General features: G+C 41.4%; 1 protein-coding gene across 1 annotated transcript; it reads left to right on the top strand.

The window, feature by feature from the left end:
* The first annotated feature begins 450 nt into the window (after nt 1-450).
* LOC140245128 (uncharacterized) lies at nt 451-12,477 on the top strand. Its single transcript, XM_072324727.1, has 4 exons — nt 451-513; nt 1,993-2,679; nt 8,061-9,965; nt 11,105-12,477. Exons 1-4 carry the CDS (start codon nt 451-453, stop codon nt 12,404-12,406), a joined length of 3,957 nt encoding a protein of 1,318 aa, XP_072180828.1. The 3' UTR covers nt 12,407-12,477.
* The last annotated feature ends 12,481 nt before the right edge of the window (nt 12,478-24,958 follow it).

Here is a 24,958-nt window from a genome sequence, read left to right as displayed (position 1 = left end):
TGCTACGTGTCAAATTGGTGGGTTTTTATGACAGGTCTGCTTTTGCAATATTACCCTGTAAATTTGTGTTCAAAAAAAAAAATTAAAGCCGAATAATTTTCAGTGTACATTTGATAGACTGCTGCCCTGGTGGTATGAACAGCAAGAGCAACAATTGTATTGAAAATCATGTTAGTTCATAGGCATTAACCTTCTAATGGTGAGGTGAACTTTTTGCTGTAGAGGTCATTGATATCTCTGTGGTGTAGATTGATTTTTTAAAGAAATTGATTGATGGAAAAGTGTTGAATCCATGTGACTTTTTCTCCTCTTTTCATTGATTATTTGCTCATTATAATTTTTTTTTATTCATTTTTATCATCTTCTGCACAGGACAGCAGAAATAGTTCCAGACAAGAAGTCTGTCGTGGAGAGCTCTCTAGAAGTTCCTGGCCTCACTTCTTTTTTACCATGATGGTCAAGCCGGTCAAGAAGAGGGCCATACAGGAGTGGAAGCTTACTGAGGCAGAGCAGGTCAGTGGTTCCCCCTCTCTCCTTCACCCCCCCCCCCCCTCCTTCCCACCCCATGTTGTCCAGTCAACTCTGCCGCAAGTGACCATCACTGAAGTCAAAATGTCTGCTTTAGTCAAACTCCCAGAAGTCCAAATTTCTTCTGTTTAAAAAGTGAGAGTAACTTTTCAGACCAAATTAAGTAGACGTGGAAATTGTATCTTTGGTTACATCATGCAAGCTTCATATTGCATGGATTCAAGCTTATTCTCCATTCCAATTTGATTCAACCCCAGCAAAGTTGGCTGCATTGTATATTACAACAGCATGTGGACTACATGTAAATTTACAGTGGCGTATCTCATTGATAACAGTACCAGATGGTGTGGAAGGTCTGAAGGCAGTAGACTACATGATCCAATTCTTTTGGAAGGTCAGCTGTATACAATTGTAGATCAGTTTCTTTAGGATGGAACTTTTGATTGGAATAGTTCTTGTCGAAATCAAAACATTGTGTTCCTTCCCTGCTTAAAGGCCCATTCACACACAAGATTAATCATTTACTGGATTACCTAGTACCTTTCAAAAATTGATTTAGTGTTCCAGCTTTTGCACGTGAGCAAAAGACAAGAACAAAAACTAATTGTAATTTGGTCACAAACAAAGTGCTTTCAATATCCAAGCTGTGCAGATCTTGGGCACCCTATGCCCTGTGCAGACCTAGGGTGCATTTATCAACTTTTTTTTCCAGCACCAACAGGTTTTCCAAACAGCTTTCAGGGTTTTTTCAGAGATGATAAAAGCAAAGCTGCTTTGAATATGGGGTTTTCTGAAAGTTTTTTGAAAGGTTTTCTGAGCCTTTCTAAAATCGCAAATTTGTGCTTTCCCAAACAGGTTTCAGCCAGAAACGTGTCTCTAGAAGCGAGATATTATAACGCGCACCGTATATGACTCCTTCTCCTCAGGTCAAACGGCGCAATGCAGCTGCGCCATGGCAAGGCCAGTTTTCATGTTAGCGATGAGTTAATAGACGCAACTTATTTTAGAAGGCGTTTGTAAAGGGCTTTGGAAACGACTTTTGATAGTGGGTGTGGAAAGCCGTTTCAAACTGGGTGATGATGATAAACGCAGCCTAGTGTAGCCAGTGGCATCATGGGGTTGAAGTAAAATGCCTTTTTTTTTTCAAGTGCACACTGTGTGAGACAAATTTTTGCAAGAGTTTTCAAAGATAGACTGATATTTGCATCTTGATGTGATTCATGAGAGTTAACCATCTTTTTACGTGTGTGTCCACACAAGAATGAATGTTTTTCGCATCACATTGCATTGCACAACACATATTTTCCAAAAAAAATGTTCGTTTCAGGTGTGTGTGAATGGTACTTAAAGAATAGAAACCTTTCATGTTCTCAAATCAACAATTAAGAGTGGAAGGTTGTCGTGAGTAATGATGAAGTTTTCAATTTATTGATCTTGTCGATCTCAATGCTTGTGCCCCTTCAGCCAAAAGAGAAGGTTCCAGAGCCCCCCTCCAAGAAGTCCATGGTGAATCATGTAGAGAAGATGCCCCGTGTTACCGTTGGCAACATCCTCACACAGGCGTCACTCAGGCAGCACTTCCCCATCCCGCCGCCGGGAATCGTGATCCCGGAGCACCGGGGCGGTAACCCCATCCGCAACCACTACGTGGAGCCCATGTACATCCGTCCCCAGGCCATCAACGGCCCCACCCACCCCCAGCAGCAGGTCATGATGCGGCCCGACCTCCAGGGCCTGATCGCCACCGACATCGGTCTCCCGGGGCGCGGCGCCAAGCGCCCGCAGGTGCCCCAGGACATGGCGGCGGTGGAGGCCAAGGCAAGCCGCAAGCGCCGCAAACCCGCTGGCGGTAGCAGCGCGGGCGGTCCAGGCCCCGCTCCCGGGGGGACCACCGAGCTGGTGATGAGCTCCTTCGTGGACGGCAGCGTCAACGGCAGCGTCCACATCAACGAGAAAACGCCAGCCATCCAGCCTATCATTCTGGACTTTGAGGTGCCCCTTCCAGCCATCTCCCCCACCCAGGAGAAGATCTCGTCCCTTGACCAGCTGAACGGTCCCAGCAGCAGGAGGTCAAGCCTGGACCTCGGGGCACCCCCTCGGGCGGAAGGAGGGGACAGGAGGCTTGCTCCAGATCACGGTCAACATGCTCAGGTCAGTATTAGCACATGTATTTAATTCTATCCCTTCCTTTCTCAGTAGGAGGTATAACTCCATCCTTGCTTTCTTGCCATCGCGGGAATGAAAACTGGAATCACCAACTATCCGACCCTTTGGCACTCCACAGTTACAGAAAGAATGCAATGGAAAACCCCACCTTCAACAAGACCAGGCTAGAATTTATCCAGGCTAAAGTCGTATTGACAAGGATAAGTCATGACACAGTCTACTTTACTTCGGAAATCTCGAAAGAAACCGGGGATACACATGAGTAGTAATAGGAGACAACACACGCGTGATCCAGCAAGTTCGTTCCAGCGGTAGGAGTAAGTGCTGGGAGCTCTTGTGTTCTTTTTCTGGATTGATTTGAAATTCAAAGATTTTTACTTTTACTTTTCTTTTCTTTTTTATTACCACTGCGAAGGGGGGAGTTATGTTTTAATTGGCGTTTGTTTGTCAATGTGCAAAATAACTCAAAAAGTTGTGAACAGATTTGGATGTAACTTATAGGAAAGGTTGAGAATGACACAGGGAACAGGTGATTAGATTTTGGTAGTGATCCGAGAATCTTTATGGATTTTATGAAGGATTTTTTCGTCTTTTCGCAGATAGGTCAATGGACTTGGGATTCAGGCTGCGCATATTTGAGGTTTGCATACGTGCTCTAGAACGCTTGCTCTGCTCGGATGAGGCGTGGTGTAGCTGGAAACTGATGACTTAAAGAAAAGACTTCTCAAGATACGAGTATTGGATTAGGAAAATTGAGCGATTTTCAGCATGCGTGTATATGGGTGAAAATGAGCTGCTTGGCGGAGGTCTGCGCTCTACGATTGCATTTTAGTTTTGTTTTGTTTTTTTTTGCAATGGTGGGGTGGTATTACTATTTTTTTTCCTATAATGTTTTTATCTGTTCATTTTTTTTTTCTTAAGTTTTTTTTTCACGGGCAGGAATGATTTTTGGTTTGGGAAATTTGGAAGATCAGGCAGAGACAAGTTCACAATCCCTTTCATGTCAGATGGTGTGTTTCCCCCACTATTTTTTTATTTTCATTTTTTTGCTAGACTGTCCTGTTTTTGTTCCAGACCAATTATCTTCAGCATCATTGCACACAAAAGCAGATAACACACACACACATTTGCGCACACACACACACACACACGCAACACAACACAATAACAATAATAACAACAGTAATAGCAAGGGCAGGGTTGAGTCTGCCAGTCACGGTGCTGTACAGCGACACATGGGTGGAAAAAGGCTTTCAACAACGTAGCTCTTTCGGTTATTCCTGATGGCAACCTCTTTCATGGAAACAAATTCCCCCCCCCCCCCAAACAAACAAACAACCAACAACCTTTACAGGTCAAAGACACTGCCATTTCCTTTTTTGGAAGAATACCATGAACAAACTTTTATTCATAGTCCCCCCCCCCCCTGAAAGATTTGAACTGCCACCTCCTTTTTGGAAGAATACCATGAACAAACCATTAGTCATGGTCCCCCCCCCCAAGAAGATAAGCACAACAACAACAATAAACTAAAGGATTGAACAAAAACCAAAGGTGCCCCCTTTCTACGCGGAAGAATAGCCATGATCTTGATCAATGCCAATGAAGATTTGATGGAAATTATTGTTGATCTTCCGGCTGCTGAAAGAAAATTCCTCTCTGTTGCACAGTTTGTTTTCTCGTTGAGTTTTGACTTGGGTCACCCATGCCATACATGTGGATCATGCCAAAAAATATCTCATATCTATCATTATACTGCCCCTGCCCACATTATGGCCCATATAGGATTTTAAGATGCTATGCAAAATCTCCTCTCTTCTTTCTACAGTTTTTATATGTTTGTCCCAAATGGTACCAGGGGCATGTTCATTTTTACATAAGCATTTAGTTTTGGGGCTGTCCTGAAGAAAAAGAAAAAAAAAAAGACAAAACAAAACAAAACACCATTAATATGGACTAATCTTTGTGAATATTTGAGACATATTACAGCTTGATTAAAACTGAAGTCTGTCTAAAACTACCTACCCCTTAATAATCAAATTCAGTTCAGTTCCATACATTTTCACAATGTAACATTTGGTAAAGTCTTCCACATTGCAAATGAAACAGTAAAACACACAAACTATCAAGTATGTACATGAGTAGACAAATGCATGAATATGTTTAAAAAGACTGAAGAGAAATAGCCAAATAGGGGGGAGTTACTGACTGTTTCTGGAGTGTAGTGGTTTGCGTGCACAGAGACCATTTCAGTGGCATGCATTTAGTAGAACCGGATAGTGTTTTTGTTCGTTGTTGACATTGATATTACTGCTGTTATTTTTTAGCATTATTATCCTTGTTGTTACTAAAATGTAAACATTCACAAGCAGCCAAATATCCTTGGTTGCTATTTAAATCCCCGACGATCCTCGCAAAGCTCAAACAAAGGTCACTTGTTTTTCAGTAAGGTTGAGAAAAATGGGGGGAGAAGACTTGTGGATAGAAACAAATGTGTAACCTAGGGAGTCTGGAAGCTGTAGACTAATTACAGTAACTGATTCTGTATGGGATACATAGACATAGAGGAACTGTACTACATCTGCATGGCATTAGTAAAGGGGAGGGTGGGGATATGTGTGTGTGTGTTTGTGTGTGTGTGTGTGGAGATGGTTGTGTGGTGGTGGAGAGAATCATTCATTGAGAGAACAATGGTACATTAACTAAATTGTTTTTTTTTTTTTTTTTTTGCATTGACACCATGATCTAATCATGAAAACCATATTGTAGTACCTCATGAAAAGGATGGAAACTTTGTGTGGGTGTGTGTGTGTGTGTGTGTGTGCGCTATATGTGGGTAGTCAACACAATACCTGAATAATGTACTGTGTGTTTGTGTGCATTTGTGTATGTGCATGTGTGTGTGTGTGTGTGTGTGCTTAGGTAACCTTCAGAAAAAAGTATAAACTGAGTTTGAAAATCATCTGATCATCATAACATAAAACATACATCAAAGTTAATACTTTCTTGCAGTCCTGAATTGTAAATTGCTATATATATATATATATATATATATATATATATATATATATATATATAACCTTCCATCAAGTTGCAGTGACCTAAAATGTGAAAGGGTCAATGCACTTTCAAGCAAAGATCAAATTCCCTTAAACATTGCTACAATTGCTGGTCAGATTATATTTTCTTTTCCTCAACAGCAAGATAATTAGAGACACTTAAAGAAGCTCAAATGTGAGTCTCCACCTTGGTTTGTTTGCTTTGTAGACAATATTTACACCAAGTCTCCAATTGCATTTATAAGAAAGCACTCAACACTTAAAGCAAATCAATGGATTCAGCTAACTCTCACAGTCCATGTTGTTTGCGTTGGATGCGGATCTTTCTTCTATCATATTGTTTTTGCCGGTAAAAGAGCAAAGTCCTTCTGGTATATAGCTCCGTAATAGATGAGGCTGCAGCCTTGATTTGCCCCCGTCGGCGGCGGCGGAGATTGGACGACGCAACCCCCTCGGCCTTGGTTGGTTCCTTGACTTGCTTTTTCCCCGGCGCAAGGTTTTTCAGGATGGTGCTTGCGGCGGTGTTTGTGAAAGCATTCCCACAAGTAAAGAAAAAGTAGCAACAGATATCCTCATCTTTAATTCAAATGCGCAGCTAAGTACTGTAATAATTGGCATCAGGACAGGAATTATTTAGAGACCCTTTTTTTTTTTCTGTGTATGTTGTTATCGTTCGAATTTTGTTTTTGTTTTTTTGCTAGTAAAGAGATTTTGTACGGTCACATGAGCACATACCATAGTATTTGTGTGTGTGCGTGAGTGTGTTTCTATGTATAATCATAATTACTATGATTTATATTTCGACAGGGAAAATGCTGAAGTTTATTTATATTTCATGTGACCACATATCCATGCCTTGGTGGTGTAGTGAGGCTGTCCATATTTTGTTTTTAAGTGATGGGATAGAATCGTCACCTTCGCAGTTTGAGATCAGTCCAATTCAATATCATAAGTATGACCTCGTGCCATGCATATAGATGACAGTGAAGCTGTGGAACACGTGTAGTGCAGGTGTGGACCCGTGCGAAATGAGAGTATAGCTGTTGACATTAAAAATGTGGCGTCCTTGATGCATTTGCCAGTAGAAAAAAAAGGGGTGAATACACATACTTTTAACCTGCTACCGTAAGACAGGGTGGTTCGTCTACAGAATTGAGGCATGTCACATCTGGTTCTACCAAAGAAATGTGTAAAGGGGATATCTGGGACAAATAAAATTTATTTTTGAAAAGAAAGTGTTACATTTTACAAGCACTTCTGTGAAAGTTTGAACAAAATATGATGAAAATGAAGGAAGTTGTGCAATTGTGAAGTTTAGCTTATTTGCGTAAACACTTCTTGAACAATCAATGTGAATATGCAAAAAGTGAATTGATGATGTGATCCCCTCACAATTTGCAATACAGTTTATACATAAAAGCATGAAAATTTCCAGTTTTTTGATCGAAAACATGATACCACTGGTCTCAAATCCTAGTATATCTGACTGTTCATATTTTTGAAGATATTCAGTCAGGAATGACATCGTGTTTCATACTTCTAGACCAGAAAACAATTTTTGTCATTTCTTTTTTGTACATGATCAGTGGAAAATTGTGAGGTGATGACATCATCAGTTCACTCACTTATATATACGTATTCATATCAACTGTTCTAGAACTATTGTACGAAAATTAGCAAATCATTGACATTTAATAACTTCCTTACTTTTGATCCAATTTTGATCCAATTTTCACTGTTGTGCATACTATATTTTACTTTTTCTTTTCAAACTCACGTTTAACGCATCTTGAATTACTCTAATGAATAATTTGATATTTGATTTTTTTTTATAGAAATATAGTGTGGTTTAATCTGTGACGTGTGATGTTTCAGTTAGTGTTGACTTTTTGCGTGTCAAAAAATGAGTGTGAAAAATTCAATGCTTTCACGGCATGTACCACTTCAGTGGGAGTGTATTGTAGATGTGGTGGATGATTGCATTGAAAAATGAAAGAGAGAGAGAGAGAATAGATGAAGTAAATACAAACACAAAAATCCCCTCAGAGCAGTTTGCAGGCTCAAAAGGATGGTTTTTCCCTTGGTAATCAATTAGAGCATGTTTCCTGTTCATTGCAATCTTTGCACTCCGGGAATGTACACTACAAGGACCCGATTTGTTTTGGTTTGTTGGTGGTTTTGTTGGTTGTTAAGTTTTCCCAGCCAACCGACCATCCATGGAGCAATGACAGAACACTCTGATTTATGAACTGCAGATCCTTCATTTCCTCTACTTAAATGTCGTTGTTTGTGGTTTTTGTTGTACAGGCACTGTCACCGGTCCATTCACCTGGAGGCGGACGAGATGACGATCCTCGCCAGCAGGCAGACCCCAGGCAGCTGGCCCGCAGTGACCCCCGCCACCCCCAGAAGAACTCTCTGTTCAAGAAGCCGGACATCAATCACTACAAGTCCAGCCTGCAGACACTGGGCACCCGCTGCTTCATTTGCCAAAATGCAATCATCCCCAACCCGAAGGACTACCCCGTGGCGCCAAGCGGACTGGTCATCTGCACCAAGTGCCGGAAGTTGGCCATGTCGGGAAGTCCAGTGGCCAAAGGCCCACCACCCAAGATCCACATCCCGGGCAAGGGTAATCAGTCCCGTTCACAGCCGCAGCAGAGGATACCACGCTCGCCGGTGGCCAAGTCCCCTGCGGCAAGTCTAACACTACCGAGGTCACCGCTTCCGCGGTCCCAGACATCGCGCTCCCCTGCACCAGGGTCTCCCCTGCCGCAATCCTCACCAGGTTCCCCCGCGAATACACTATCGGCCCCCAATTCACCGGCATCTACCTCTGGTCTGTCTGTTCCTGGTTCTCCTCGCTTGTCGGCCCCAAGCTCACCACGGTATTCTGCGCCAAGTTCACCGAGGAACTCTGCCCCCAGCTCTCCTGTGTCCAGGCCCCAAGGATCTCCTCAACCAAGAAATCCTGGGGGAATGCTTGTATCAGCAAGGTCTCCCCATCTAAGCTGTGGATCAGTTTCTCAACCACCGTCACCCCGTCCAATGGAGCCCAGCAGTGTACGCCGTCACAGTATCAGTGGAACGCACATTGACGTCAACTATGGTGGACCTGCATCTAAGGCATCCCCAACAGGCAGCATTGGCGCGGTGGCAAGCCCTCGATCAGTTGCCACAGGAGATTCGCCGGCCTCCATGGAGAGTCTCCAGCTGCCTCCTGGACGCGAGGGAGACGATGCGACTATTCGTGCCCTACTACAGCTGGGCCGCTTGAGGGCAGTAGACAGCGAACGCAGGTCAGCCTTGCAGGGCGCCGAGAATAGGATTGGTGATCGCAGCGATGTAGGTTTCCCAAAGTCGCTCGCAGACATGTCGAAGCTCGATCAGGCTCAACTGTTGGAACTGCGCCACAAGCTGGCCTACGCAGGTCTCCCTAGCCGGTGCTCACAGGCATCGCCGCAGAACTGTTCACAGAATGGCGAGACAGCGCTCAGACATGGCAAGCATCAAATACCTCAGTCTTCAGGAATCCCTCCCCTATCCAAATCTTGTAGTCCTCACAGTGGTAACATGAACACTCTGCTCAAGCCAGTGTACCACCATGGCAGCAGCTCTCAAACGTTAAGATCGGAAGGGGTCGTTGGGAGTGCCCTGCCCATTACTGCTCTGTCCTCGGCAACAGAAGACGCTCCTTTGAAGATTAGCCGGGTGACGCGAGCACCGCAGGAACGTGATCCCGGGCGCCCCCACTCTCCCATGGACGCCCAGAGTCGCTACCGCACAGGCCTGGAGTCGCTGAGTCGAATCGGCCTCCAGTGCAATGGTCCGAAGCCATCTTCAGAAAGCAAGGCCGACAAGACCAGTAAGTACTCGAAGCGAGAAGGCAGCATGCAGCCAGAGATGTACCGCGGCCAGTACACGATGTTCCAGTGCCACTGCTCGGGGAGCGAGATGTTCTTCATCAAGTGTACCGACTGCGACTTTATCTGCAACAGCATCTTTGGTATGGAACTCCACATAGCTGCCCAGAGGCACGCAGAGAGCCGGGTGCCTCCACCAAGAGAGGTTGACTACCCGGGAAGCGAGGAGCATTCAGGGAAGGAAAGCATAGCCGACAGCGAAGGCTCTCACTCATCATTTGACACTCAGTCGGCGGACACAGAGGTCGAAGGGTCAACAGGTGGCTCCCCGCAAAGGAATATACAGGAGGTGAGTAAATGCCTGTATTATTACAGGCATTTCTAGCTCGACCGCTCTAAACATGCAAAGCTTGTGATTCCACCTGTGGTCATAGGAATTTGATACTCAAAACATGTGCTCTTCATCCCTTGTAGGAAAATAGCTGTGTGTCACAATCCTCACCAATTCCACTCTCTACAAAGCATCACGTTTGAGCTTGCATGACTTTCATTCCATGCCTGCTCTATTTTATAGGAAAAATGAGTTAATTTCTAATAGCTGTCTGCAGAATTTGTTCCACTGTCGATCAAGTGAGCATGGTCAAGTGCAGCATGGAGGCATTGCACACTGTCAACAGTGGGCCCATTCATCTGTACAGTGTAACCCACATAATGCAATAGACATCTAAAATAACTGTTCATCATATGTGATTCCATCACTACCTTGAATGTAGTCCATGAACCATGACACTAAAAGTGTGTGTAGAATGTATTGCAGTACTCAGAAAGCAGTACTTTTCTTCTTCTTGGACCAATATCTCGTGTACATGTTCTTGGATAAATCATGTTGAATACGTTAGAAAAAGTGCAGCCAAAAATTATTTTGGAAAAGAATTTTAAATATCTTCATTTTTAATTGTTGTGTTAGCCAAAGTATGCAGTTTTATACTGCTCAAAAAGGAGTAAGAAATTGAAGAAGGGGAAAATAGGATTGTGGAGGTAGTTTGTAGTGTGTTGAAAGTACGGTGACACTTGGAACTTGGGAACCTCAAAACATCCAGATTTGTTATACTATCAGGTGCTGCCTGTGCATATACTGTGAAGCCAGAAATATTTGCAGCGTGAAATTTTTTTTGGTGAATTCGAGCCGATGGCCCATTTTACGGCATGACATTTTCACAAATTGCCACAGGCATCCAATGCATATAGTGTAGACGAGAACTTTCGCGATCATTTCGATTTTGCAAGTCGTGACTCCTCACGAAATTCACAAAAATTTCTAATTTACAGTATGTAAGAAAGGTTATTTTAAATAACAGTTTATATGCTTGTTTTTTGGAAATGCACTTTTGCCTGAATGAGGTAGTTAAAATATTATGGTAGAATTTCTGAATGATATTGTAAAGTTTTCTTTGTTTTCCTGTACTCATTCTATGGTCATTTTCGCAGCCGTTATCAAGAGTGTACAGTCCTGTGCCTGGTCCTCAGTATGAGCCTCGTCGAGAGCAGCCAGGCCGGCCCAGAGCATTCCCCGGTGTGGTCGACTTGGGTTCCACCGTCCCGCATGTCAACATCCCTCGCTACCTGGCCCCCGGCCTGGGACTGGGGCCACAGCTGAAGGTGCAGGAGCCCTACAGTCCACTGGATCTCAGCGGGAAGCGACCCTCGGAGGTTCCCCAGGGTCACCTCGGACACTCCAAGCAGCACATGGGGAAGGAGCGGAGGGGCGGTCATGAGCCCAATAGTCCGTTGGACCTCTCGGGCTACAAGCACATTGAATCTCCGGCAAGTCAATTTGTCTCCAGCCAGCGGCTGGGCTCTGTGGGCAGTGTAATCGAAAAGCCGGTGTCAACTTCAACCGTACCTGGCCTGGCCCTGACACGCCCCAGTCCCCAGATCCAGTCGGGGATGCCGCCGATGCCCGTCCCGGGGATGATGATCACCGGTGCCCCGCCCACCTCGGGCGGACAGCAACATCCTTACCCAATCCCCACCATGATTGCAGTGCAGCCCTCCAGCGTAGCCGGGCTCTACCCACTGTCCACCCTATCGGGCGGGATGCCCCTTCTTGCACCCATGCAGTTCCACTCGGCATCCGCTCCCCCGAGTCCAAGCCACTCGCAAAACGTGGAGTCCCGCTCCCAGCGCCGGAGTTCCTTCTCGCTTGCACCGCAAGGGTACCGAACGTCGAAGAGTGCAAGTCCTACACCTCTGTCACAGGAGCCCTCACGCCCAGCAATGCTGCTGACGGTCCCCCCACCAACAGCCCGTCCACCTCCCGTTGTCTCGGTTCCCAGTTCCAGCACACAGGTCCTGAACTACCAGGGTGGTACCATCACCATCCAGTCCTCTAGCTCCTCCAGCCTGTCCCCCGCTCACCAGAAGACCGTCACCCTCGAGTCGCAGTTCACGCCCCACAAGGCCCAGACACCGCCCCCTTACCGCTCCTCCCCCCACCCATCCACTCCCGGCTCTCCCGCGACGAGTCAGTCAAGCACCCCAGCGGCTCAGCACGTCAAGATGGAACCCCAAAGCGAGGGGGAACAGGAGTCCGCTTCTGCGCAGGGCAGGAAGTCGACGGACTCCTGCGCGCCAGAAACTGCCAAGGAGGATGGGGAGAGCAAAGAGGAAGAAGGACCGACGGAGCACCCATCGCCAGAAAAGGAAGCTGAGAGCGGGTCACCCCAAGCACAGAGTGAATCCTCCAGTCCCGTACCCGCAGTCCAGATCAAGGTTGAACCGGAGACATGACACTGTGCATCGACACGTTAGCTTGTACAGAGAGAAACTGATCGCATCCACTTTGCTGCACCAGGATAGAGCAGGACCAGCCATCAGCACCTGGTAGTTCACCCGTGAAGCTTGCTATCCTAAGTCATGCTGCAGTGTTGTGCATCGTATGTGCTGCAGTGTTTAGGGAAGGTTTTTTTATCCAACCGCGATATCGCAACTAGTGATATCGCAACAAGGTATAGTTCACAATTGCCTGACCTAAATCAAAATCATCTGTTCTTTTTTGTAAGCACAGTGTACATTAGCATTATGAAACATTGAAAATGTGTGAACATGCTAAGATCTGGAGCTGTTAGTTATATGGTCAAATCACGTACTCAGTAATCTCTGACTCAAGTTCCAATAATGTTTGTGGGTGTGTGTATGTGTTGTGCACATACACTCCTGTGAAAATCTTTTGGGGTTACCACTGGTGTTCAGTAATTTGTGATTGGGTGTTTGCATAAGAACTCTCCTCGCTGGGCAGTATAAATAGATAATTTATGTAGGATTTGACACTTGATGCTCGACTGGATTTATTGATTACTGTCTTCGCAAAGGGACATAAGGTAATGTTTAATTGCAAACTACCAGAAAAATTGTTCTGTGTGCCAGATGTCATAGGTTTTTGAGAGTTTTTTTGGTTTTTTTTTTTTTTTTTTTGGGGGGGGGGGGTGGAATGGTTGGGTTTGAGGTGTTTTGTTTTGTTCTTTTGTCTGATTAATGTTTACATTCACTATGCAACCCATGGGGCACACATTCAAACATTCTGATCGAGGTTAAACAAAAACTGTGTATGGCTATGGAATGACGAAAACTATGGAAACACACTAAACTGCAGCCACCCATTCCTCCTGGAAGAACATCTGTATTTCACGCGCAGCTATCGGAGCATGTCCTTTCTACACTTGTGGGATGTAGAGTAAATTTTGCCGGAGTGTCACGTTCGAAGATATCCCAGTCTCGCAGTATCCACCCCTGTGAAATGCATCTTGCGCTATATTCAGTAGTCAGATTTTAAGATGATGATCCGAAGATTTGGACACGCAAGTCATCTATGTGTTTGCACTTTAAAATGTGTGTATTTTCAAAATCGTGACAATGCAGCAATAAATCAATTTTGTCTCATTTTCTCCATCTTCCGCTCCCTCTCCAACAGTTATCTATTGTTTGGGGGTTTCTTCTTGTTTTGTTTTGTTTTCATTTTCCCTGGCAGACAAGGTGCTGTTGTTTTCATGGAAATGATAAAGATAGCTTGGTGTTTGTTAGATGCTTCCTAAAGAAGATTTTCTGAAAGCTCCATCTTTCTGATTTCTTCATTCCATCAAGCTTTGATCACCCAGTCCTTTCAAATCAACAAACAGGTGAAGAAAAAAAAAAAGACAGCAACTTCACATTGAAGAAGGCTGCCTATTTTTGGTTTGGTCTCTGTTGGTTTCAAAACAGTGCACAAACCGGTTCTCAGCCAACAGTTGTAACTTTGCAGACATCCCTCAGCGATATGCGCCATCCTCTCCTCTCCTGTTTGTGAAAACAAACATCTTAATATCTCAAATATCTTGATATCTTTTACAATTTAGGTCATAGAGGCTGGAGGCTCGATAAGATGTGCACCTTCATTTGCTCCAATTTTCCGTTCTCTCGCTATGTGGTGGTTCAAACAATCTCCCAGTAATGCAATGTCTGCCATTGCGTTGCCACGTGTTTCGAAGAGTGACGCTTCATTTTTGGCTTTTTAAAGATGCCCACTGTCTGCACTAGGTTTTACAAGATGCGAAATGATATCCTCTGTCCACTAGTAGTTTAGCATTGTGTGGCAATATGTTCTTTTAACATATTGTACATGCTGTATAGTATACATTCTAGATGGTAAAGAAAGGGTTTGACTGTTTCGCCAAGGAGTGTGTACATCTGTTATACCTCGTGTGTTCCATGCTGCAAAGCTCATATTTTTTTGTTGTTGTTCTAAATATGCTATTTTGAGAAGAAACAAGAAAAAGGTCGAAATGATTGTGAATACAGTACACTTTTTTTAAAAAAGAAAAGAGGAAAATGAATACAGAGATGATTATTTTTGGTGATTTTGAAAGCTGCCTGTCATTGCCTTATCACTTATTTTTTCTGTCCTTTTTGTGTTTCAGGGCTCTCTCTGTATATATGTGTGATAGGAAAATAGAAGTCATGTTTCGTTGTGATTTATAAAATACAGATATATATATATATATATTAGTAAGGTATGTACTGGTATGCACATTGTGCGTGTGTATATGTAAATGACGAAACAAAAATGTGCGGAGCAGTCTTGTTATCTTGGAGCTCCACCTCCTTCAATCTGTAATCTCTTTTGGAAGCATTGTGATGTCATCGACATTGTTTCCATGGAAACTGCAAATAGTGCAAAGAACAAAGAAAAAGGGAGTAATCGCAGCTAGAGGCATGTGTGAAATTTTTTTTTTTAGAGATTGCACTTTTCAGGACCCATGCAACATCAGTTGACGTCAGTTACCATGACGACTATGCAGAAATCACAAAAGCTGATCGGCTGGTTTTTATCGCAGTCAATAAGATTCCTGTTGGAGTATGAGCAGCGGAACAATAACGTTCAAGCCAGAGAATGGAATTTCAACAGTTTTGTGTAAAGTGCCACCACATTGGTAAAAATTGCGGTGGAGTTTCATATTCCAATATCATTGTTTTACAACAAAGACTATTCTGCCCCCCCCCCCTTGCCTCTCTGTTTCTACAATTGTAAGAATCTCCGAGCATTTTTCTTCAAGATTTTCAAAGTAATAACATTAAGTCAAAAGACCAGTTTAGAGTGATTTTAAGCAGTAGTTACATGTAGTATTCATCTGAATGACTAGTCCTTGTAGGGATTGTAACTCATATAAACCGTGTGGGTTTTTTTTCAAGATTCAAGGCAAAAGAAAAACGAAATGTTCTTTTTTTCGTCACACTGTGGCAGATATGTGAACAGTTGCTGCATTCATTTTATCCTCAGTCGTATGCCAAAAATGATTTTAAAAAGAGGCCGCTTGTGAGAGAAGTTTGTAAGAGCCTTGTTCTGTAGCAAGGATTTTTTTTGTTTTCTGTAGCTTGCCCCTGTGGAATGGATCGGAGGCTACGTGTAAGTCTTGCCCGCAGGGTTTGCCAGTCAAAATTGGAACAGGGCGTGTACTCTTATAGGTGCCATTACTATTGTATTGCTGCATCTTGAAGCTGCATAATTTTTTTCCCCCAGATATACTCATGAACTGCATTCGTGAGAAATAATAATAACATGTTGTTGTTGCTGTCATTTGTTGTTGATGGAATCTGTAGCAGCTGGGAACAAGTACATGTTTTGCCAAATTGATTCCATTTTTTTTTTCTTGTGTCTGATTTGGAAGAAAAAAGAAAATAATAATAATCAGTGCTTTATGAGAGATTATTTTGACTGTTCATAGTAACAATGAAGGGATCATGCGGTTGTGCTGTATCGTCTCTAACGGTGCATCTTCTGAAAATGTGCACAGTGTGTTTTTCTTCATGCTAACCATCCGTGTCTTCGATTCTGATTGTGTCAATCCTCTGGAAGGCAGGGGAGAGACGTTCTCAACCTTTTGTGTGCTTTGAGTGGCGATTGGCACAGAAAACAACAACAAAACAAAAAAAAACCCTCTTAGTTTTGTACACACTGTTCTGGCTGGCACACAAAGGGTTGAATTGCTGTAAACCATTCTGTGCCAAAAACAGGCGCATGTAATCCAGTACAGACTATGTCTCCCTCTGTTTCTCATCATTCTCTTTTTTTTAGCTGTTCGTCATGTATTACAACTCCTTGAAACATAGTTTATGCTGCTGCAGTTTGTAGAACGTTGCTACTTGACATTGATGTAGTTCTTTGACTGCACAGGAAGCTTACTTGTGACAAGTTAAGGGGGGGGGGTGATATTTCAGTTATTTGTAGTGAAGGGGATGATAGGTGATACTGCAAAAATGGATATTTTCTTTGGAGTAATTTTTCAAGCTCAGCCAAGTAAGATGAATTTCGCGTGTTGTTGATTTCGCGAAATGGAGACTTTACATAGTGGTACATATAGCACTTAAAAATATTTGTGTGCTTCTAATTCCGTGCTAGCTTCTGGTTGTGCAAAATGCGCAAAAATTTCTGCACCACAAAAATGTCCACCTTAACAGTAAGGCCTTCTAATTCCGAAGCTGCCGAGTCACCCCGATTCTGCAGGATGCTTCCTGAAAAACTTCGCTATCCCTTTATATCTGGATAAGAGAATATTTGAAATCTCACTGATGTCGGGATCAATTTTGTTTGTACCCAATTGAGCTGCATGTAACACGGGAATATATCCCAGACCGTCTCCTTTCATAGTCTGCCTAGTGTTGATGCGTGCATGTTGGCTGCCCTGCCATTCTCGTCACTTCTTGATATTACAACGAAGACGTCCAAGTGTGATGTGATGAGTGACCGAGCGAGAGGTCATATTCCAGGAATGTTCAAAATGAAATGCTGTTTTTCCATCACAAATATGCCTTTTTACACCCCTTGAAATACTGCAGTGCTTTTTGTCCGGTTCCCCTCAAACAGTCTTGAGTAGAGAAAATCAAAAACAAAAAAGAAGGGTCGGGTTATTAAGCTGCTAGAGAGAGAACATGGTGGGATTCAGGTTTGTGTTCAGGGTCGATACTGTGACTTGTCTTTTGGGTAACTTTGCTCCTTCTGGTGATTACTGCCATGTTGCTACCCCCTTACAGTCTCAACCATGGGGGGAAAGTAATGCTGTTTTTGTGTAGTGTATAACATCATTGTTACCCCCTCCCCTTTTTATGGCTAGTAAGTCGTGTCTGAGAGAGTGTGCATTGACTTTAACCAAATAACGATTTGGGCTGTTCAGAGTGATACAAGGTAACAGAATAGGAGTCTTCAAGAACTCTAGTGTATACAAGTATATTGCTGTTCCACCTGTGGCAACGTGTATTAATTTGGGAGTTCTCATTGGTGTAAACTCAGTGTAAACTTAGGTGTATACTAGTTTGTGTAAACTCTTTACACCTGCCTTTAATAGTATAAACCTCTCCTCCAATAGAAAACACGGCGGAAACTCCTATTTTGTATTAATCGCAACACAAGGTGTCAATTGCATATCAACAGGGCAGTGTGTAATGCCTTTGTGCACAAGAGACTGTTGTGAATTGTAGATATTGTCAAGTATTTTACACCCACGCGGTGAGACCATCTGCAATGCCAGTTTAGGTTCAGAAAGCGTGGTGAACAAAGAATTTGTACAGACAGCTGAAAAAGGTTACGATCAAACTGTTTAGAAACTTTGGTGTATGATAACCTGTATGATATGTAATGTTCATACACTGTGCTGCGACAGATAATAATGTTGATATTCAACGCGGAATATGTAATATAGAATTCATTTCTATGCAAGTAGGTATGAAAAACAAGTACAAACTCTATTTTTGTTTTCCTTTGTACTCCATTTTCCAGTGTTTCACTGCGCTGACACTTGAATTTCCATCGTTTGAAGGCCAGTATAAATTTGTTGTTTGTTTGTTTGTATTTCCTCTTTCTTTGTGTTATCAGAACTTCCATGTTGTACGTCAGTTGTATATAATTCATTTGCCGTATGCCATTGGCAGTGGTTTTTGGTTGTTATCGTTTTTGAAGGTTGTTTTAGAAGATGTTTTTTTTTTTTTGGGGGGGGGGGTAAATAATAATGTGGACTGTGCTATGCAGGCATCCAAGATGTTTAGAAAGAACAGTTACCGCTTCAAAGAAGAGAATCTGTTTCATCCAGTTTTTCTAGAAATTATTCTTTCTGAAAGACAATCATTTGGGGATAGTGGAATTACATTGCCCCCCCCCCCAAAAAAAAAAAAAAAAAAATATATATATATAAATGGATAAAATAATTTTTCATGATTGGATTTTCAATAAAGCTTTCAGAAAGCTCTTTTTTTTTTTTTTTTTGAGGGGGGTGTCTAAAACCGAAAAAGAGAAATTGGTGTAATTATGTAGATGCAAATTGTTATTCCGTTGAGCCCATGTGTGGGGGTAAAATGTATATGCTGAACAGGAGCAAATTTTCTCTTGTGTCTGAATGCTGAAGTAAGATGTGAGCATATTTCCACAGTTCTGTCGCGTGCTCATATGCGTAGTCATTTCTCCAAACTCAATACACCATGTTAACTTCCAGTGGATATATCGAGTCTACTGTCTTGTCGATGAATACAGCCATATGGATATGGATGTAATGTACCATCGATATGTGTGGAATTTGGTTGTACATATCATTTTTTTTTCCCTTTGAGAAAAAAAAAATGGGTAAAAATGGTTTGTTTAGTTGCCTATGGCATTGATGTTTGTGTAGACCAGTCATCGCCAGTTGATGTTTTGATCATGGCTTCTTTTGATCACGGATGCTTGTGTTCTGTCATCGAGTGTTTTTACATGATTTCGGCAGTTTTACATGTAGAATTATCCCCAAGTCACGAGGATCTGGAGCTTTTAATCTATCACTTGCAGGATTCTGGGTATCCCAAGGTATTACCCAGTACTGAAATTAGAAAATGTGTTCAGATTATGTTAATGTGGAAAAAAAATGTGCCAAGCACAGTTTTTACATTATATTATGTTTATTTTTCAGGCACTTTTTTTTTTTTTACTTTTACTTTTTTGGGGTGACCGAGTCATTCAGAGAATTGTTTTATTTTTAACTAAGTTAGTTATGTAGCCTTCTGATGGAATTAGGTCAAATAATTTTTTTATGTGATTTTGATTTTTTTGAAACAATTGTACAAGATCATTTCTCATTCATTAACTCAGTGCAAATATTTTGACCTCAGTATGATGTTCTATATGTAGTTCCAGTGAACTAGTAGAAGGGTCTGTGTAGATAGGGATATACAGTAGATATCTTTGGGAAATATGTAGGAAGCTATGAAATATGCAACAACAACAAAATCAGAATAGTGAAATACAACCTTCACACAGTGCATACACGAACTGAAATATAATGTAAATGTGTTATTCAGTTGTATTTTAGTCAATTTTACGGTTTTTATTTCATGTTTTGCGTCCCATTTCATGTATATTCCCTCATCACTCCCTGGGAGGTATCGGGGCATGAAAAGATATTGAGACCAGTGTTTTGTGAGATACAAACTTGTCAGTATTTTAACGAAAGAAAGTCTGTGATTTGACGAAAATTAAGAAAACCAATCAGTTCCGATCTTTAAGCTCAATTAATTAAGTCTCTAATGCTCTTTCTCTTTTTTTTTTCTATTTCTCTCTCAATCAGTGGAAGTCATTCAAGATTTTTGTTTTGTGTATAAACACTTAGAGTGTGAACTATTAAAAAAAAATCATAAAAAATAATCATAAACACAATTATGTGATATATATCTCTTTTTATCTCTCATGATAAATGACTGCTAGTAGGGCAACCAAAAAAAATAAAAAATAATGTGACAAGAATTTTCCTATATGTGTCACTGAGTTTTTAAAATCACCAGTTTCTCTTTGGAGACAAAAGAAGAAAAATGCCTACAGTGTAAATATGTGTGAAGTGTTTGAAAACTGCGTTGCTTCTGGTATCAATAGCAGAAGAAAGAAAGAAAAAAACAACAGAAGAGAACAGAAATGTATCTTGTGGCATTCCATTCTGTGTTATAGAGTACTACTAGTTGAATCATGCATGTGACAGTTTTTAATTGTGCCTTATGTATCATATATATATCATATCTGTATACATGAGGTATATCTTTTGTAAATAGGGGAATATATATGAATATATAAATATAAATATATATTATATCGAAATTCCTGTGCATATGATTAAAACTGACCAAATAATTGAATCAAAATCATGTGTCTCAGGTGTCTTGATTTGAGGTTCTGTGAAAGTGCCAGGAGCGTGTGGATTCATGGCTGGCCTGATTTATTTGCTGCTCACCGGGGTATATTTGAAAACCACAAATAGCACCGGTTATACAACACCTAATTAGAATGTAGCTATTTGATTGGTCGATTGCCCATCACGTGATATTTAGTTAAACGTTCCATCTCACGCTGTGGCTATCAGCCGTGCAATTTTGTTTGAGCAAAAATGGATAGCGCATGGCTGACGTCACCCATTTCCATTGACTCCTGTGTTAAACTCATGATTGACTCCAAGTATTTGTTCCACCGCATGGCTCTGATGTCACAATAAACAAACATTTGCCGCGCACACTCAACAATACAAGCGCATACTTTTGTCACTCATTTTTGTTAACAACTTAAACCGATTGGCTTTGCGTATGTACATACGTACACGGTGACTGTGACTGTGCGACTACTCGTTCGTCTTTCGCGGAAAATGGTTGCCGTTTCTGTGCTAAATTCAAGATCTGTGTAGACAACGTGTTGACGTTGGAGGTGTTGTATAAAACAGATAGTGCATGATCTGTACACGTACAATGGAATAAGATTTCGCGCTCGGTGAAAGATGAGTTGCGTTATTCAACTCAGCCTCGCCTTGCTGAATAGAGCGCCTCTATCTTTCACCTCGTGCGAAATCTTGGAAATGAACCATCGCACTCGTGACCATTCACTATTTGTATATCAGCAAATATGTGCATCAAAGCGCATGCTCATCAGTACTGGTCGACTCTAGTCGAGATACTTAGGCTGTGTGTGTACTTATACAGAGATCAGTAATAAAGCTGTGCACAACATGTTGCAGAGATTCTCGAAGTTATCCGAGCCAGGCCAGCCTTCCCACACCACGGTACCCCCATGCTACCAGGCTCCCATCTCATAAAAGACATTAGGATAGCACCTCCTGCTGGAATGGCAACTTCCCATATAACAACAGCCAATCAGGAAGCTGGATTCTTGTCAGTACCATGACAATTGCCAGTCCAGCTAGAGTTGTTATCCTGATCAACTTTTTATGAAATGGTGCCAAGGTCTTTAGCTTGGCTCTATCTACTTTTGTTAGGAATAGCATGTACACCTGATGGCCTCTTCCCCCCCCCCCCCCCTTACTCTCTCTCACACACACCGGGGGGAGGAGGAACCAGTTGAATGATAACAACCTCATGTAGTCGGCCCTAAGTAACCAGTAAACTGATACTGAACAGTCACCTCATGTGGCACAAATTAATGAATGAATGTTTGAATGAATGACTGAGAATAAATTGCAAGATTAATGGGAGAATGAATGAATGAATCAATCAATCAATGTATGAATAAGTGAATGAGTAAATGAATGTATGAATGAGTTAATTAGTGATTCAATGAATGAATGGAGGAATAAATGACGAATGAGTGGAAAAAATGAATGAATTAATGAATGAATGAGAAAATGATTAGATACACGATATTGTTTAAATTAGTAATTTTTAGGATTGTGGAGTTGTTTGTTTTGCAGCTAATCAAGAAAAAATGCATAGTACCTCCTGCTGTAATGGATCAGCTCCAAGACTGGCTATCGAAAGAAAGATTGGTATAGTCCAACATGATTGATTCCTGTCTGCGATTAGATCATTGGTTCGGGGAAAATTATCACACACGAGTCGCAATGCATTTGTATGAATATGAAGTACACATAAACACATTCCATAAATATTCAGTTCAAGTTCAATTTATTCCCAAACTCAAGGAATCCTTCATTTTTCCTTACAGAGATTTGACACAGAAGTGCAAATATATACAGACATTGCCATGCAATATCAAATTTACACATAAATTTCAGTTACAGTCTGGTTGCATGGTTATCAGTCACATAAATCATTGATACATGATGTTTGCTTCGTTTGTCATATTAACCTTTGTGCATTTGTTGTGTATTAATTTGTGTTTGTGTGTATGTGTGTTTGCGTGTGTGGGTCTGTGTGTGTGTGCGCGCACACACAGACAGTACAATTAGACACAGACAGTACCATTAGACACTATTACACATATACTTGAAAAGCAGCATTTGATGTAGGTGTACTAGTACCTTACAATAGACGTTGAAGTGTCGGTGAGCATTGTGAAATATCGCCATCTCTCGGTCGCACATGTCCAGTGTAAACTCGCGAACAACGACTTGCTACCTTTGCGAGAAGCTCCATCTTTGTTTTGTTTTATGTTGCTTTCTCTTTCTCTCTTCAACTTATTTTCGTTGTTCTCTTTTACAAGGAGAAAAGATGAGGAACAAAAAGAATAACAGCGACAGAGAGAGGGAAACGGGAAGGGGGCAGAGAGAGAATGGGGTGAAAGAGAAATGCATACAAGACATCATTGTATTCTAAAATACATCAAAAAGATAGTATAATATCAATATTCAACTGATTGAGATGAGTATGATGATCACCTAGGTTTGTAATGGCACAATGCATTCACAGGTACAACCATGTGACATGGAGACATAACGTATATTACATCCGAATATCTTTCATTTTATTCACAGCGTAATTCGCTTCCAACTTTCCGATTTTGAGTCCAGTCTGTGTAGCACGAGGATTTATTACAGCATACAACTCTATACAATCTTTTACACTAGAAGTTATCGTCCCTGGTACTAAAAAATCATGCAGTGAAACTGCAGCAAATCGCATTTCAGGCACTTTCTGACAATTTGTGCATAGATCAAGAAAATGTCGCTAAGACACTGTCTGTTACACTTCGTGGAACCTGCATTAAAAAGGAAAGGCGCGTTCACACTCGTGATTCTCATGACACTTAGAGTTCTCATGTAGAAGCAAGTCATGGTATACTAATAGACTTATACGGAAATAGCGCCCTCTGTTTAGTGATTCCTCTCTTCTCAAACAAACATTAGTGAAATGTTAACCATATGAATGCCATAATAATATAGATAATAACAGACCGAGGAGAAAACATTATAGCCAGGATTTTAAAAGCTGCTGAAGGTGTTTATAATTATGTTCCGAGACAGAGTCGACATAGCCTTTTGAAATCGAAGTCAAAACATTTTGTATAGGTACTTACTGCTGAAAATGGAACTCTCCTTTCTTATGTTTCACATAAATGTTAGTCAAAGCGCTGCAAGAACATATACCTATAATTTGTCACTAAACCCTGCAGAACGAGAAGTAAAGACTGTCTTCGAAAACTTTAAAGGATATGTAATTGATTTGGCTACCTTCAATAGCAGGGATTGTATCGTGTTGGTTGAGTTGAGATGGGAATTCAGGGTTTAACTTTTTGCGAGATAATTAGAAACTACTTACATGAAATATTAAAGAGCATGATATTCTAAGAGGAATTTAAAGCTTATTTGATTAACATTGGCTTTGGAATGGCTGAGATATCCACAAACAAAGTAAAACAAAGTGGTTCCAATAAAAGATGGGTCCCACCTGTTATTAGGAACTCTTTGGGTTGTTTTTTTTTTTTATATCCTTTTTTTTTTAATATCTAGGCCAATTCAAAACCGGTTTTCATCAATAAACTTTGAATTTACCGTAGAATGCTCTTTAATAGTTCATTGATTATGAGTGGTTTCTAATTATCTCGCAAATATAAAATAAAATAAAATAAAATAAAGTAAAACCAGAATCCCTCTCTCAACGAAAAACTAAACCAGATTTTAAATCACATTCAGATTATTGCAGAAAATCGTGTTTTCTTTAACAACATTGCATAGAGTCAGAAAATTTATTTCGCTAAAATCGCTCGCTGTATCGTTTTTGGGATCGTTTGCCATCACTGAACACGAAAATACTCTCCAATATTGAAAAAACATAACAACATTTTCTACAATACTTTCATCATTTTAAAAAGAAAATTAGTGCTCCACCATCACCGGTCATTTTTATCTAACCACCCACTGACGATCGACTGATGTGATTGCACTTTTTGCTGTGACAAAGGTTTTCTCTAGAAACATAATCTGCGTACTGATAGCACAGGTATAATCATAATATCTATCATCATCACCATCATCATCGTCATCATCATCATCATCACCATCCATCATCATAATAATTGATAATCATAATTATTATTAGGATGATACTAATAAAGATGACAATAGTTTTCAGATTCATGAAATTCTTCCGTCGAGATTTTTTTTTTCATTGCAACTGAGTGACACATTGCCCTACATCGACGTAAATAAGCACTGAATTGATCAGTGTTTTAGTAGTAGCCATGATAAAAAATCATGGGCGTACATGCCCGAGCAGGATTCCAACCTGATAACCGGACAGATAAACAATAGTTTATCTTCTTCATTGCTGCCAATGCTCTAGCAGGGGCCCCTGTTTTGCCAGGTATCCTTTTCCACACCTAGGTATGTTATAGAGAAGGGCATCGTGGGTGAAAACACGTAGGCACTTGACAATATTCGAATTGTGGACCTCTGATTGAAAGGCAAGAGTCTTTTCCACCTTGCCATAATTTTTTGAAGAGGTCCGCCTGATTGTTGAAGCTGTATTAGACATTAATCACATTAATTTACAATTTCAGCAGGCTTCATTGGACTGGCGGTGACTCGCCGTAGATGGGGTATCGGCAGTAGTTCTGTGAGC

Source organism: Diadema setosum, chromosome 22 (assembly GCF_964275005.1).
Source record: "Diadema setosum chromosome 22, eeDiaSeto1, whole genome shotgun sequence".
Classification (NCBI taxonomy): Eukaryota; Metazoa; Echinodermata; class Echinoidea; order Diadematoida; family Diadematidae; genus Diadema; species Diadema setosum.
The sequence above is the reverse complement of the archived record's forward strand: the minus strand, read 5'-3'. Positions and strand labels throughout refer to the sequence as shown.